The 14169-nt window shown below is 42.9% G+C and overlaps 1 protein-coding gene across 1 annotated transcript in view; it reads right to left on the bottom strand.

Moving 5' to 3' along the window:
* MTHFR (methylenetetrahydrofolate reductase) overlaps positions 1-14169 on the bottom strand; it is a 299098-nt gene that overhangs the window by 268925 nt on the left and 16004 nt on the right. The window contains exon 2 of the mRNA XM_044075243.1: positions 8429-8655. Within this exon, the coding sequence (XP_043931178.1) occupies positions 8429-8646 (218 nt within the window). The 5' untranslated portion in view covers positions 8647-8655. The remainder of the gene's footprint in view (positions 1-8428; positions 8656-14169) is intronic.

Here is a 14169-nt window from a genome sequence, read left to right as displayed (position 1 = left end):
TCAAAACAGGGTAGATTTCAAAAGACATACAGAGAAAATTTGGTATGAAAGATGTGAATTGAGAAGTAGGCAGTCAGAATTTACATATATTCTCCAAGATACAATAACTGGGCCATATTGGATAGAAATTATACTTCATAGGAAGATGTGCATTTAACAAAAAGCTTTGATATGCATCTGACGACTTTCAGATTATGCATCAATAAAGAAGATAAAGATGCCGGGCAATGAAGTAAAGCACTGGTACTTTCTTACTTGCATAGTAAAAATAATAAAAAGAAAATAATTTAGGTAATGGGTAGTGTCAATTCAAGAATTCGAGAAGATGGTAATTTCTTTAGAAAGGATAGCAAGTGAGTGGGATAAAATGAAGATGGAGTTTAAAAACAGAAAAAGATGTGTAAAAGTAGTAATAGGAATTATTTAGAGAGGTTGTCAAAAGTTACAATAGTGCAGAGTAAGTGGAATCGCAGAGAAGAAGAAGAAGATCATAAGATCACAAGAGGTTACTCTGCTATCGACCTGGAAGTCATTTCAAGCCTAGCCATTTTATCCCAATGTAATATCATAGATGCTCTAATCAGTACCCAGGATTGTATTTATTAATGTCTGCCCATGTCCAGGAGGGTTGTGGATGCTATCCCTAGTAAGAATTTACAGTGCCCTATCCACTTGTCCAGGTTTAAACAAATAGTGTCAGAGGTGCTCTGTTTCACAGGAACTGGCAGCCTATTCCAAAGATATATATATATATATATATATATATATATATATATATATATATATATATATATATATATATATATATTTAAATAAATAAATAAAAAAACAAACAACAACAAGCAACAATGATAATACAGAGCCTATAGAGGTACTGCAGGTTTTTCAAACATTTTATGAACATTTGTATAAAGTAGAGAAGTTTAGAAACCAAGAAAAGGCACAGGTGGAAACACTGATGGAACACTTAATTATGCCATGGTTACTGAAAGAGGAGTATTACATTTAATAGCCAATTCAGGAACAAATGAGACGAGATAAAACAGGTTTGTATAATCAATCAACAGAGAAGTCTCCCAGTCACATATGTATTCCTGTGGACGTTGGGAGGGAAAAAATAAAGATCTGGAAAGTTTTGATTAGTACTATTTTTAAAAGGGGGGGGGGGGTCGTCCTGCATTTTGAAAAAAATGCTACAGTTGTTGTATTACCAAAAAGAGGTCACCTGGCTATATCTACAATACAGATGATACACAGATATGGATAAAATACTCAGCAGTCATGGGAAGCCAACAGCATAAATACAGTATTAGTTTGCAAATGACATGGTTGGTTCAGAGAGGATAAAGTAATCTGTATGTAAATCAAACCAGAGTTTACGTACTGTTTTACATGCAATGTAACTATCAGTCCATCACAGACACAATGAAAGGGTTACGGTAGGAAAAAGACTGAGAATAAAGAGCAGAATGGCAAACTACAAAAGAAAAGACATCTGTACAAATCTCATGTATGCAACAAAGTTCAAAAGATATATATATGTACCCAAAGAGTGGCGTACATGAACTGTGGTCTCTCTCCACAAAGGTGGTGCCTCAACAGATCCTGGAAACTATCGCCCCATAAGCCTGATTAGCTTGGTCTGCAAAGCTATGGAAAGGATCATCATGGACCTTATAAATAAAGATATTGGGGACCTACAGACACTGGATCCTACCCAGTTCGGCTTTGTTAAGGGCAGATCCTGCCTCTTAAACCTGGTCGATTTCTTTGAAACAGTCACCAAGGCCATTGACAAGGGGAAGGTGGTCCACACAGCCTACCAGGACCTCGCAAATGTCTTCGATACAATACCCCACTCGGGCATTATAGATAAGCTCACCAGCTTAAATATAAACCCCTATGTCACTAGATGTGTTGCAAACTGGCTCAAGGACAGAACCCACATGGTTAGAATTTCTGGAGCCATGTCAAGACTCCAAACCAGTTACAAGTGGCGTCCCACAAGGCTCAGTCCTGGGACCTCTCTTGTTCGGTAAATATTTCTCAGAGGTACAGGCCAACACGGAAGGACTGTAGCTAACCAAGTTCGCAGATGACTGCAAACTGGGTGCCATAATCGACTCTCCAGCCGACACAAGCATCCTCCAAAAGGGCCTCATAGAAACAGACAACTGCTGCCAGAGCCATGGCCTCAAGCTAAACGCCAAAAAGTGTATAGTCATCCCCTTTGGCAAAAACAAAGTGCCCACAAATTACCACACAAGTGGTAATCCATTAAGTACGGAAGTAGTAATTAGGGACCTGGGGACCCAAGTTGATAGCAATCTCTCATTTGACAACCACGTGGCCAAAGTGGTTAGAAAAACATTTTATATAGCCCACCTAATCATGAAGGGATTCACATCTAGATCAGGGGAGGTCATCGTGCCTCTTTACTCATCCCTCATCAGGCCCATAATTGAGTACAATGCCCCTTTTGGTATGTACCTTACCAGACACCTGCAGCAACTGGAAAGACCGCAAAAGTACCTCACCAAGAGGATCAAAGGGCTCAAACAGATGCCATATGCTGCCCGGTTAAAGAAACTCCATCTCTACTCAGTGGCATACCATCTGCTAAGAGGCGATCTGTGCCTGACGTATAAAGCCATGTCCAACCCGGAATTAATGGACATGCTGCACCTCAGAAAATCCAAATCCCATTGAGCTACGCGATCGAGAGACTTGAACCTCAGCACTGAAATAAATAGGATATGCTGGAGGGACAGATTCATAACCCAGAGGCTCCCTTCACTCTGGAATAAAATCCCAGTCCAGGTTAGGCAGAGTCCCTCATTGACTCTCTTCAAGAGGAATCTTGATGAGTGGATGGGGGATCGTAGGTTTACCCCGGGTATCACTTCTGTGTCACTGTTAGACAGAGGCACAGTATACTAACCTCGAAAAAGGGCATAGCAAAATTAATTTAAAATGGGTGGCGAAAACACACTCTGGCTAGGCTTATAAATGCCCTAGGGCAGATAGCCTAGTATGAACCTATATTCCCCTCCATGCCTCATGAAACCCATAATACCTATCTCAGTGTACTACAGTCCCTCAGCATTCAATCCAATATGATATTTATGAGGGATCTCAACTACCCCTATATAGCTTGGGAATCCTACACTACTTCTAATGCACAACAAGCCCAGCGATTGCTACACTTTGTTAATACCAACTTCCTGGAACAGTTGGTCCATTATCCTACCAGGGGTACAAACATAGATGACCTTGTATTCATGATAGGGGGTGGGGCAATGTTCCTCATCCAATGTAATGTCTTCACTCATCAGATCTGATCACAAGGCAGTATTACTTGAAATAAAAATTAAATTCAGGGACTGCTCAAAAACAAAAACCTTTAGGAACTATTTCAAGGCTTACCTCTCTCTAATAAGCAACACCTTGAGCTATTTACAAAATCTCTGTACAGCCATACTGATAGCTGTATAGAGGGAGTTGTGCCCCCTCGCATTAAGAATAAGACAAACTCAAGACAAGCTACCCTGGAGGAATTACAATAAAGTGGTTATACAAAAAAAAAAAAAAATCTTTGCCAGGTATACGAGGAAAAAAAACTATACTAAAAGCCCCCCGATCCCCCACCAATCTAAACAGGCAGCTAAGTGGGTTAATTAATACTTCACAGGCTAAATTTGAAGGAGGAAAAAATAGCTTCTCACGTAAAGGACCACCACAAAGGTTTTTACAGCTATGTCCATAACCTCAGGGATAATGATGTCCACACCCCACCACCCCCAACCAAGGAAACCACAGTGAAAAACTTTTCTAAAGTAAACTTCACCTTACTTAAGGCAGAGGTGGTAAGTTTCACAGCCCCCACACTAAAGGATAACACTGCCCAAGATGCAGAATCCTTTACAATTGCACTCTACCAGCACCTACAAGGATGCATGGATCGTGCCATCCCTAGCAAAACCAAGATTCACTCCGCTAAGAAAAGGAAACCAGTCTGGTGGACCCCTGCCATAAACCAGTTATACAACAGAAGGAGGAAACTAGTTCAGAAAAAAAGCAAATACCAAGAAGGAAACACATCCCTGATCAGTATCAGTAAGAAACTAAGGTCCCTCATAAAATCATCCAAGGCTAACTTTGAAAGAAAAATAGCCAAGGATTCGAAAGATAACCACAAAGCCTTCTTTAGCTATGTCAAGAATCTAAGTGGCAACTTGCAGATATGCTCTGAGCTAGTGCAAAACAGCACAAAATATACTGAACCTACTGATATTGCCAACATCCTGGCAGATAGAGTCAGTGCAAACTTCACCTCCCTCTCACCTTCAAAAGGGCCCACAATAATACCGGAAAAGTGTAGTGTCCCAGAAATCACAGAAGCACAGGTAAAAACAGCCCTTTCAAAAGCCAAAAACACAGCATCAATGGGGCCAGATGGTGTCCCAGGCTGCATCTTGCATGAACTACAGAATGAACTAACCCCCCCCCCCCACCTAAACATGCTGTTCAACCTCAGCCACTCCACAGGCTAGATGCCCATAGAATGGCGCACAGCAACGGTTATTCCGCTCCACAAAGGAGGGGCCACAACTTACCCTGGTAACTATCACCCCAAAAGCCTGACTAGCCTGGTCTGCAATGCTATGGATCGCATCATCTTGGAACTCATTAAAAAAGACATTGGGAACCTCTAAACACTTGACCCAACCCAGTTCGGCTTTGTTAAGGGCAGATCATGCCTACTAAACCTGGTTGACTTCTTCGAGACAGTCACCAAGGCCATGGACGAGGGAAAGGTTGTTCACACAGCCTACCTTGATATCGCCAAGGCATTCAACACCATTCCTCACTCGGGTATTATAGAAAAACTCACCAGCCTGAACATAAACCCCTATGTCACAAAATGGGTTGCCAACTGGCTTATAGACAGAACTCACACGGTAAGAATAGCGGGCTCCAGGTCCGACTCAAAACCAGTCACAAGTGGTGCTCCGCAAGGCTCGGTTCTGGGACCCCTACTGTTCGGCATATATTTCTCAGAAGTACAGGCAAACACAGGAGGACTATGGCTAACCAAGTTCGCCGATGACTGCAAACTGGGAGCCATAACTGACTCTCTGGCTGACATGGACATCCTTCAAAAAGACCTTACTGAGGCAGACAAAGTCATGGCCTCAAGCTAAATGCCAAAAAAATGCATAGTCATCCCGTTTTGGGAAAAACAAAACACCCACAAATTACCACATAGGCGGCAGCCCCCTTAATACAGAAGAGGTAATAAGAGATCTGGGTACCCAGGTAGATAGTAATCTCTCCTTTGACAATCATATTGCCAAAGTAGTTAGGAAATACTTCTATGTGGCCCATCTAATTACTAAGGGGTTCACATCTAGAAATAAAGAGGTTATAGTGCCCCTCTGCTCGTCACTCATCAGACCAATCAGAGTACAATGCCCCATTTGGGACGCACCTCACAAGACACTTCCAACAGCTGGAAAGACCACAAAAGCACCTCACCAAGAGGATTACTGGCCTCAAACATAGGTCCTATGCAGCTCGACTGAATAAACTCCAGCTGTACTCAATGACATATCGCTTACTCAAAGGTGATCTCTGCCTGACTTACAAAGCCATGTCCAACTCAGAATTGATGGACATGCTCCACCTAAAGAAATCCAAGTCAATGCGAGCCATGCACTCTAGTGAGCTAAACCTCACCACAACAATACATAGAACATGCCGTAGGGATAGATTCCTGTCAAAGACTCCCCATGGTTTGAAACAAAATTCCTAACTACATTAGGCAGAGCCCCTCACTAACACTCTTCAAAAGAAGCCTTGATGAGTGGATGGGTAACAGAAAATACACCCCTGGGATCACTTCATTGGCACTGTTTGACAGAGGTTCAGTTAATTTATCAATGGGGTGGCGAAAGCCGACACACTCTGGCTAGGCTTATAAATGCCCTCGGGCAGATAGCCTAGTACCTACCTATGAACCTATAATGCACAACAATGCACAGAACGTATTGTAAAGGGCATCACCCACACTGAGCTAGAGGCAAATGCCAACTTTTGGGCTGACAGGTTAAGCTCAAAATTTCCCCCCTCCTCCCAATAGTACAAAGGAAATGCCACATACCACAATCCCCCCACCCATTACTAGGGAACAGGTCATCAATGCACATTCTAAAGCCAAAAACACTGCATCAATAGGCTCAAATAACATCACAGGATGTTCAATAAATAGCATGAAAGATGACCAGTTAGGTCCACTTGAATCACTTCTCAAACTGAAGTCTTCAGTCAGGTTTTGTGCCCAAGGAATGTAGGATGGCTACAGTCATTTTTCTACACAAAGGGGATCCAACCACTGATCTGGGCAACTACGGGCCCATAAGTCTGACCATCCTCATATGTAAAGCCATGAAACGAATCATCATGGACAGGTAAATGAGGACAAAAAGTAACTTGCAAACACTGGACCCAGTTCAGCTTTGTTAAAGGAAGGTCATGCCTATTAAACCTGGTGGGCTTTGAGAGGGTCACAAAAGCGTTAGATGAAGGTAAGACAGTACATGCAACTTACCTCGACCTGGCCAAGGTTTTTGAGACAATACCCCACTCAGGCATTATAGATAAGCTCACTAATTTAGGTATAAACTCTTTATCATCCTGTGGACAGCCAATGGCTCAATGATGGGACCCAGGAGGTCAAAATAGGTGAGGCCAGTCATTAGCTGAGTCCCCAGGGCTTAGTACTGGGCCTGCTCCATTCTGGCATTTATTTCTCTGAAATGGAAGCAAATGCTGAAGGTTTATGGCTGATTCAGTTTGCAGATGATTGCAAGCTGGGGGTTACAATCAACTCCCCTGCAGACAGTAGCATTCTTCAAGAAGGTATATTTCTGACTAACAAATGCTGCAAAAACCAAGGTCTTAAACTCAGTGCTAAAAAATGCATAATTGTACCCTTTTGGAAGTCAACCATCCTAGCTAATTACCATCTTGAAAATATGCCCCTAAGATCTGGGTCCACACACAGAGTAGCTGTCCCTTTAACCATTACATGGCCACAATGGTGAGGAAATCCTTTTATGTTGCACAACTTAAGGACATGGCATCTAGGTACAAAGAGATTATCCCACTGTACTCCATTTTTATCAGACCAGTAGAGTACAATCCTCCCTTTGGTATGTACCTGACCAGGCATATGCAGTAACTAGACTGACCTCAGAGGTTCCTTACCAAATGAATACAAGGTTTAACATATCTGCCTTATGCACAGCACCTTAAAACCCTTTCCCTCTACACAGTCTCCCATAGATAGTTGAGGGGTGATTTATGCCTGGCTTACAAGGCATCCACAAACCTGACACTTATGAATCTCCTATACATTCTTAAGTCAATGAGTACCATTAATACAAGGTCTAGTGACCTGAATTTTGTCTGTGACTTAAATAGAACATCCTGGAGAGACAGATGTAACCCACAGACTGCCTCTCCTAGGGAGCAGGCTTTTCATCCATGTGAAGCTGAGTACATCAGTTACCCAGTTTAAGCACAACCTAGACCAGTAGATGGGGAATACCAAATTTACAAAGGGCCTGGCACCCACAGGTAGCTTATAAATACCTGGCCCTTAATGTCCTATTTGGATACAGGACACCACAATTCAAAGCCCCCCCACCTCGGGGAGTTAGCCTTGTAAAAATCTATGAATCTATATTTAGGATTTTTGTATTGAGTGTTTGCATAGGTATTTTTTGTACCTCAAGCAAATTTCAGAGAATCTTTACTCAAGTAGTTAAATATTAGAGATGTGAGGAGGAAGATGGAAGACACTGGGAACATGTTTCTTAGGAGTGTAACAATGTAGGGACTTCAAGAATTCTGGAGTACTCTTCAGAAATGTTGGGGAAGCAATTGGTTGTGATTTAGGAAAGGATTCCTTTGAGCTGCGGGACACTGGATCTGAATCACCTAGGCCTTATTATATTAAATGGTATTGCCTGCTTAAAAAAATGAATTACCAGAAAATGCAAATCAAAATCTAAACTAATAGTAATTGTAAAGAAAAAACAAAGAAGCGGAGATGGGCTCTTTAGAAAAAGAAAAGACCAAATTTCATAGAAATAAATGGAATTTTTGGAAACAGAGACTGTAGAATAATGTTCAGCAGGAGACGTGAGGTTTACAGAAAGACAGCAACTGAACAATTTATGCAATGATGAGATTGATGAAAAAATTCTTAAGAAAACATACATATACGGCACAATGATAATAGTAGAAACAATTATTAAGGTTTGTTTTCTATTAATATTGCAACTTAAAATGTGATGCTTAAAAAAAGGGGGGTCAGGGTTAGTGGTCACTAATGAAATTAGTGCTGCCTCAGGTTCCTTACCTTGCTATCAAGTTGACAGCACCACTGGAAGTGCGAGGTGGGAAGAACTCCAAAGAGAACCACTTGTCTCCAGATTCAATACGGCGACGCATCTTGTCTCTCAGGCGATCATGACGTTCTGGGTCTAGTATGGGTGTGGAACATCTTGAACTCTCCTTAGAGTTAGAACTGTCCTCACTGCTGCTACAACCATCACTTAGCTTATTCTGGTTTACCATTCTGCTTCACTGCAAAAGAAAGAACAGGGATATGATGTAGCAAAAAACATTTTACTCATGAAGGAATGAGCCTACTGACCTACACGCATGCCATTGGCTAACTGCCCCTATGTACAGAAAGCGTCTGCTGACTCACGGCTAGAGGTTCTCTGGTTTAATTCTCAGCTGAAATTATTCTTTTCACGTCTGAACATCCTCCCAGTGTGTGTGGATTTTCTGCAGGTACTCTTTCCGCCCACACTGACAGGACATGCAGCAGGTGGACAGGTGAATCTATTTCCATTCCCTATTTGCATAAACTCTGTGGATGATGACTGCTGTTTATTGAGGTGCTACAGGTGTCAGATTCTACTTGACAACACTGGATGGATGCATTCAACAGATAGACAGGGTCACACAGTACATAACCAAAAAGTGAAGAAATCAAACTCAGGAGTATGTCAGAAAACTTACTGGCAGCCAATAGTCTTAACTAGGACATACGGCGAGACAAGCCAAGATTCTTTGATGAGAGAAAGGAATAATCATTTCTAACACACTCAGTGTCCTAAAACAAATCTCAAGTTCTAGACCATAGACTGAACTTGCTATACATTCTACTGGCACTGGCATAAACCCCCCCCCCATTTTGTACACGGGGTTGAGGTGTCACATCAACGGTGACATTCACTTTGAGCTAATGTTTAAAACACCAGACAGCCAGCTTGACACAGACTGTACAGTCTACCAAAGTTAAAAACAATGCTTTCTACTCTAGTTTTGACACATGGGCTCCATTGCACAAACATATAGTCATGTCTGTGGAAGTTTTCACTGTTGGCTTGTAACTCTAACTCTGGGAAATGCTGTTTCCAATCGTAGCTTTTCTAATAACAAAAAATGTCTATTACCCCCTCCCCCCATCTAACAACCTTCTCTCAGGAAATATCATCATAGGTTCATAGTATGGTACTAGGCTATCAGCCCTAGGGCCTATACAAGCCTAGCCATAACAATTCCCTGGATATTTCTTCCCACAATATTTACTTCCCTGGATATTTCTTCCCACAATATTTACTTCCCTGGACTGCTGTCTAGCAAGCGACTGACATGATCCCCGGTGTGAATTTCCTATCTCCCATCCAATCGTCAAGGTTGCTTTTGAAGAGGGCCAAGCAGGCGCTCTGCTTGACATGTATGGGCAGTCTATTTCAGAGTATGGGGAGTCTCTGGTTCAGGAACCTACCGCTCCAGCATGTTTTGTTCATTGTGATGACAAGGTTTAGATCCCTGGAGCGTGTGGCTCTGAGGGATTGGGATTTCTTTAAGTGGAGCATGTCCAACAGCTCAGGGTTTAACATGGCCTTGTATGTTAAGCAGAGATCACCTCTAAGTAGACGATATACCACAGAGTATAGCTGGAATTTTGTTTAGATGGTCAGCATAGGGCATCTGCTTTAGGCCTGTGATTCTTTTAGTGTGGTATTTCTGTGGCCTTTCCAGCTGTTGCAGATGTCTTGTGAGGTACACACCAAATGGGGCGTTGTATTCCATAATGGGTCTAATGAGGGATGAGTACAGTGGGACAATGACCGCCTTTTTTCTGGATGAAAATCCCTTAGTGATGAGGTGTGCCACATAGAAGGATTTCCTGACTGTTGTGGCGATGTGGTTATCGAAGGTGAGACCACTGTCCACCTGTGTCCCTATGACTCTCATCACACTTTTGGTGTTTACTGTACTGCCACCTATGTGGTAATTCATGGGTACACGTTTTTTCCCAAAGGGGATAACTATACATTTCTTGGCATTAAGCTTGAGCCCATGGCTCTAGCACCAAGCATCTGTTTCTGCAAGGCCCTTTTGTAGAATATACACATTATTTGGGGATTCAATAATGGCTCCCAGTTTGCAATCATCTGCGAACTTTGTTAGCCAGAGTCCCTTAGTGTTGGCCTGTACTTCAGAGAAGTAGATGCCAAACAAGAGCGGTTCAAGGACTGACCCCTGATGTACTCCACTTGTCTGGAGCTGGATTTGGAGTCGGCTACTTTTACAGTCTGGGTTCTGTCAGTAAGCCAGTTGGCAACCCATCAAGTGACATAGGGATTTATGCCCAGCTTAGTAAGTTTATCTATGATCCCAGACTGGGGGATCGTGTCGAAGGCCTTGCTGAGGTCCAGATAGGCTGTGTGGACCGACTTACCCTCGTCCACATCTCTGAAGACTGATTTGAAGAAGTCAATCAGGTTCAGGAAACAAGATCGGCCCTTCACAAACCCAAACTGCATGGGGTCCAGTGTTTGAAGGTTGCCAATGTCTTTGTTTCCATGCCCTTGCAGATCAGGCTTGTCAGACTGATGGGACGGTAGTTCCCGGGATCCAAAGTGGATCCCCCTTGTGGAGTGGGATAACTGTAGCTGCGTGCCACTCAGTGGGCACAAAACCTGAGGTGAGGCTATGATTAAACATGACACTTAGGTGAGGTTCCAGTTCATTTTGTAGTTCATAGCCAGGGATGTCATCTGGTCCCATGGATGCCGTAATCTTAGCTTTGGAGAGTGTGGTTTCTACCTGTGTGGCCGTGATTACCAGAATTTGGCAATCTTTTGGTATTGAGATGGACCCTTTAGGGGGTGAGAGGGGGGTGAAGTTGGCACCAAATCGATCTGTCAGGATATTGGCAATATCCTTGGGATCAGTATATTTAATGCCATTCTGTTGTAGCTCAGAGCAGATCTGAGCATTGCCATTTAGATTATTGACGTAACTATAGAGAATGCCTTGTGGTTGTCTTTGGAATCTTTGGCAATTGTATTTTTGCAACTAGCTTTGGAGGATTTTATGAGGGATCTCAGATTCTTACTGAGGCTGGTAAGGGAGTTTTTTGCATCCTGGGATTTTCCTCTTTTCTGCAGCAGTTTCTTCCTTCTGTTGTATAGTTCGTTTATGGCAGTGGACCACCAGATTGGCTTCCTTTTTTTGGAGGAGAGCATATTGGTTCTATTTGGGATGGCACAATTCATGCAAGAGTGGATGTGCTCATACAGTGCCTTAGTGTAGGACTCAGCAGTCGAAGTTTCAGATCCTGTCTGCATGGGTGTCATTAAGTTTGTCACTTCTGACTTGAGTAGCATGAAGTTGGCTTTGCAGAAGTTTTTTTTACGGAGGTTTCCTTACTGGGGGGTGGGGGCGGGATGAGGATGTCAAGGGTGATTTGCTTATGGTCAGACCTGACCAATGAGGGGGTGACCACTGGTGTGGAACATCTATCTCCCATGTTGGTAATGACCAGGTCTAGGATATTGGAGCCCCTGTTGGGACAGTTGATTAGTTGATCCAGGGCGTTGGAATTTATGAATTCCAAGAACCATTGGGAAAATATAACTCTCCCTACTATCACTAGGGTACAGGTCCTTAATGCTCTCTCTAAGACCAAGAACACTGCATCAATGGGCCCAGACAATATTCTAGGATGCCTTCTAAATAGCATGAAACATTACCTATCAGGGCCTCAGGAATTACTATTTAATTGTAGCCTCCAAACAGGCTTTGTACCTCATGAATACCCAGAAAGCATTTTAGTATTTGTTCAAAAGACAGATGGGCAAGTGCATGTGGAAAGAATAGACTGTGTTGTGAATTAGCCCTGTATTGTCAGTGCTTACATGAAATCGAAACATGTACAAAGGGATTAAAAAAAATATAGAAAGCTCAATGGATAAATCACATGAGGCTGGAACATGCCACTGAAATAGCTCTAAGTGACAGCTGTATTCTAAAACCCTATATGTTCCGTCAAGAAACTGATTATTTTTTCTCTTCTCCTTGGGCCTCCGCTGAAAATGGGTCTGAGTGTGCAGCTGGACCATCCCGGTAAACAAAAGGCAGTAAGTAAATAAATAAAAAGGAAGACATAGGTAAACTGGAACACACACACACACACCACACACACACCACACACACACCACACACACACACACACACACACACACACACACACACACACACACACACACACACACACACACACACACACACACACACACCACACACACACACACACCACACACACACCACACACACACACACACACCACACACACACCACACACACACCACACACAATATATCTTTGTGTGTGTATGTAGATATATAGAGGGCATCATGGTTAAGGCCTGTACCTTATAGATACAGGATACACGAGCTTTGATTTCTGACCTCTGGTTGTTGGCTAGGCTTGTAATAGTCTGCAGAATGGTAGCCTAGTATTTACCTATGAATAGAGAAAGGCAACAGTCATCCCTCTGCACAAAGGAGGGCCATCTACAGACTCTAGAAACTACAGGCCCATCAGTCTCACTAATCTTACATGTAAAGAATTATCATGGAGATGATCAGAGATAGTAAACCTCCAGACAACTGGACCCAGCCCAGTATGTTTTCATCAAGGGCAGATCATGCCTACTCAACCTGGTGGACTTCTTTGAGAAGGTCACCAAAGCAATGGATGAGGCCAAAATCGTTCACAATGCCTACCTTGACCTGGCCAAGGCATATGACACAATACCCTACTCGGGCATTGTTGACAAACTCAAGAGGTTAGGTACAAACCTGTATGTCACTCAGTGGATTGCCAACTGGCTCACAGATAGGACCCAGGAAGTTAGAATTGGGAAGTCCACCTCTACAAAGAGGCCAGTCACAAGTGGAGTCCCTCGGAGATCAGTCCGTGAACCTCTCCTTTTTGGCATTTACTTCTCAGACGTCAAGGCCAATGTCAGTGGTCTCTGGCTGACTAAATTTGCAGAGGATTGCAAATTAGGAGCCGTCATTGAATCTCACACTGACACAAATGTTCTCCAGGAGGGGCTGACACAGACAAACAACTGGTATCAGAGTTGTGGACTAAAACTAAATGCCAAGAAATGCATAACAGCATCCTTTGGGAAGTCATCCATCCCTGGTTGACAACACACCCCTTAAAGTTGACCTAGTAGTCCAGGACTTGGGGACACAGATAGTAATCTAGCCTTTGATCATCATAGTTCTACAGTGGTGAGGAAATCATTCTATGTTGCACAACTTATAAACAAAGGTATGGCATCTAAGTCCAAGGAAGTCATTGTTCCACTGTATTCGGCATTCATCACACCCATCATTGAGTACAATGCCCCCTTTGGTATGTACCTAACCAGGCATATCCAATAACTGGAACGTCCACAGAAGTTCCTCACTAAAAGTCTACAGGGTGCAAGTAACATGTCAATGTATAGGATGGTTACACGTTAGCTGTGTCATCAGCTGCACTAATAAGCAAACAAATGGACAAAGGCATAGACTAAAGGATAAACAGTTGGGAGACCATCAGTTTCTGAACATCTGCTATCATCCACTGGTAGGTTACCAGAGAGTGACCTGGAAGTTTCTTGATCATGTCCATCGTAAAACGTGTCATGTGAGCAAGACAGCTCAGTGATCCAAATGCAAAGGTCAGTGAAGCATATCTTCATCTTCTGAATTTGGACAATGCCCTTGGCTCCTG

This window comes from Protopterus annectens, chromosome 1.part1, assembly GCF_019279795.1.
Source record: "Protopterus annectens isolate FY-2018-M chromosome 1.part1, PAN1.0, whole genome shotgun sequence".
Taxonomy (NCBI): Eukaryota; Metazoa; Chordata; order Ceratodontiformes; family Protopteridae; genus Protopterus; species Protopterus annectens.
This window is presented reverse-complemented; position numbering and strand designations above follow the sequence as displayed.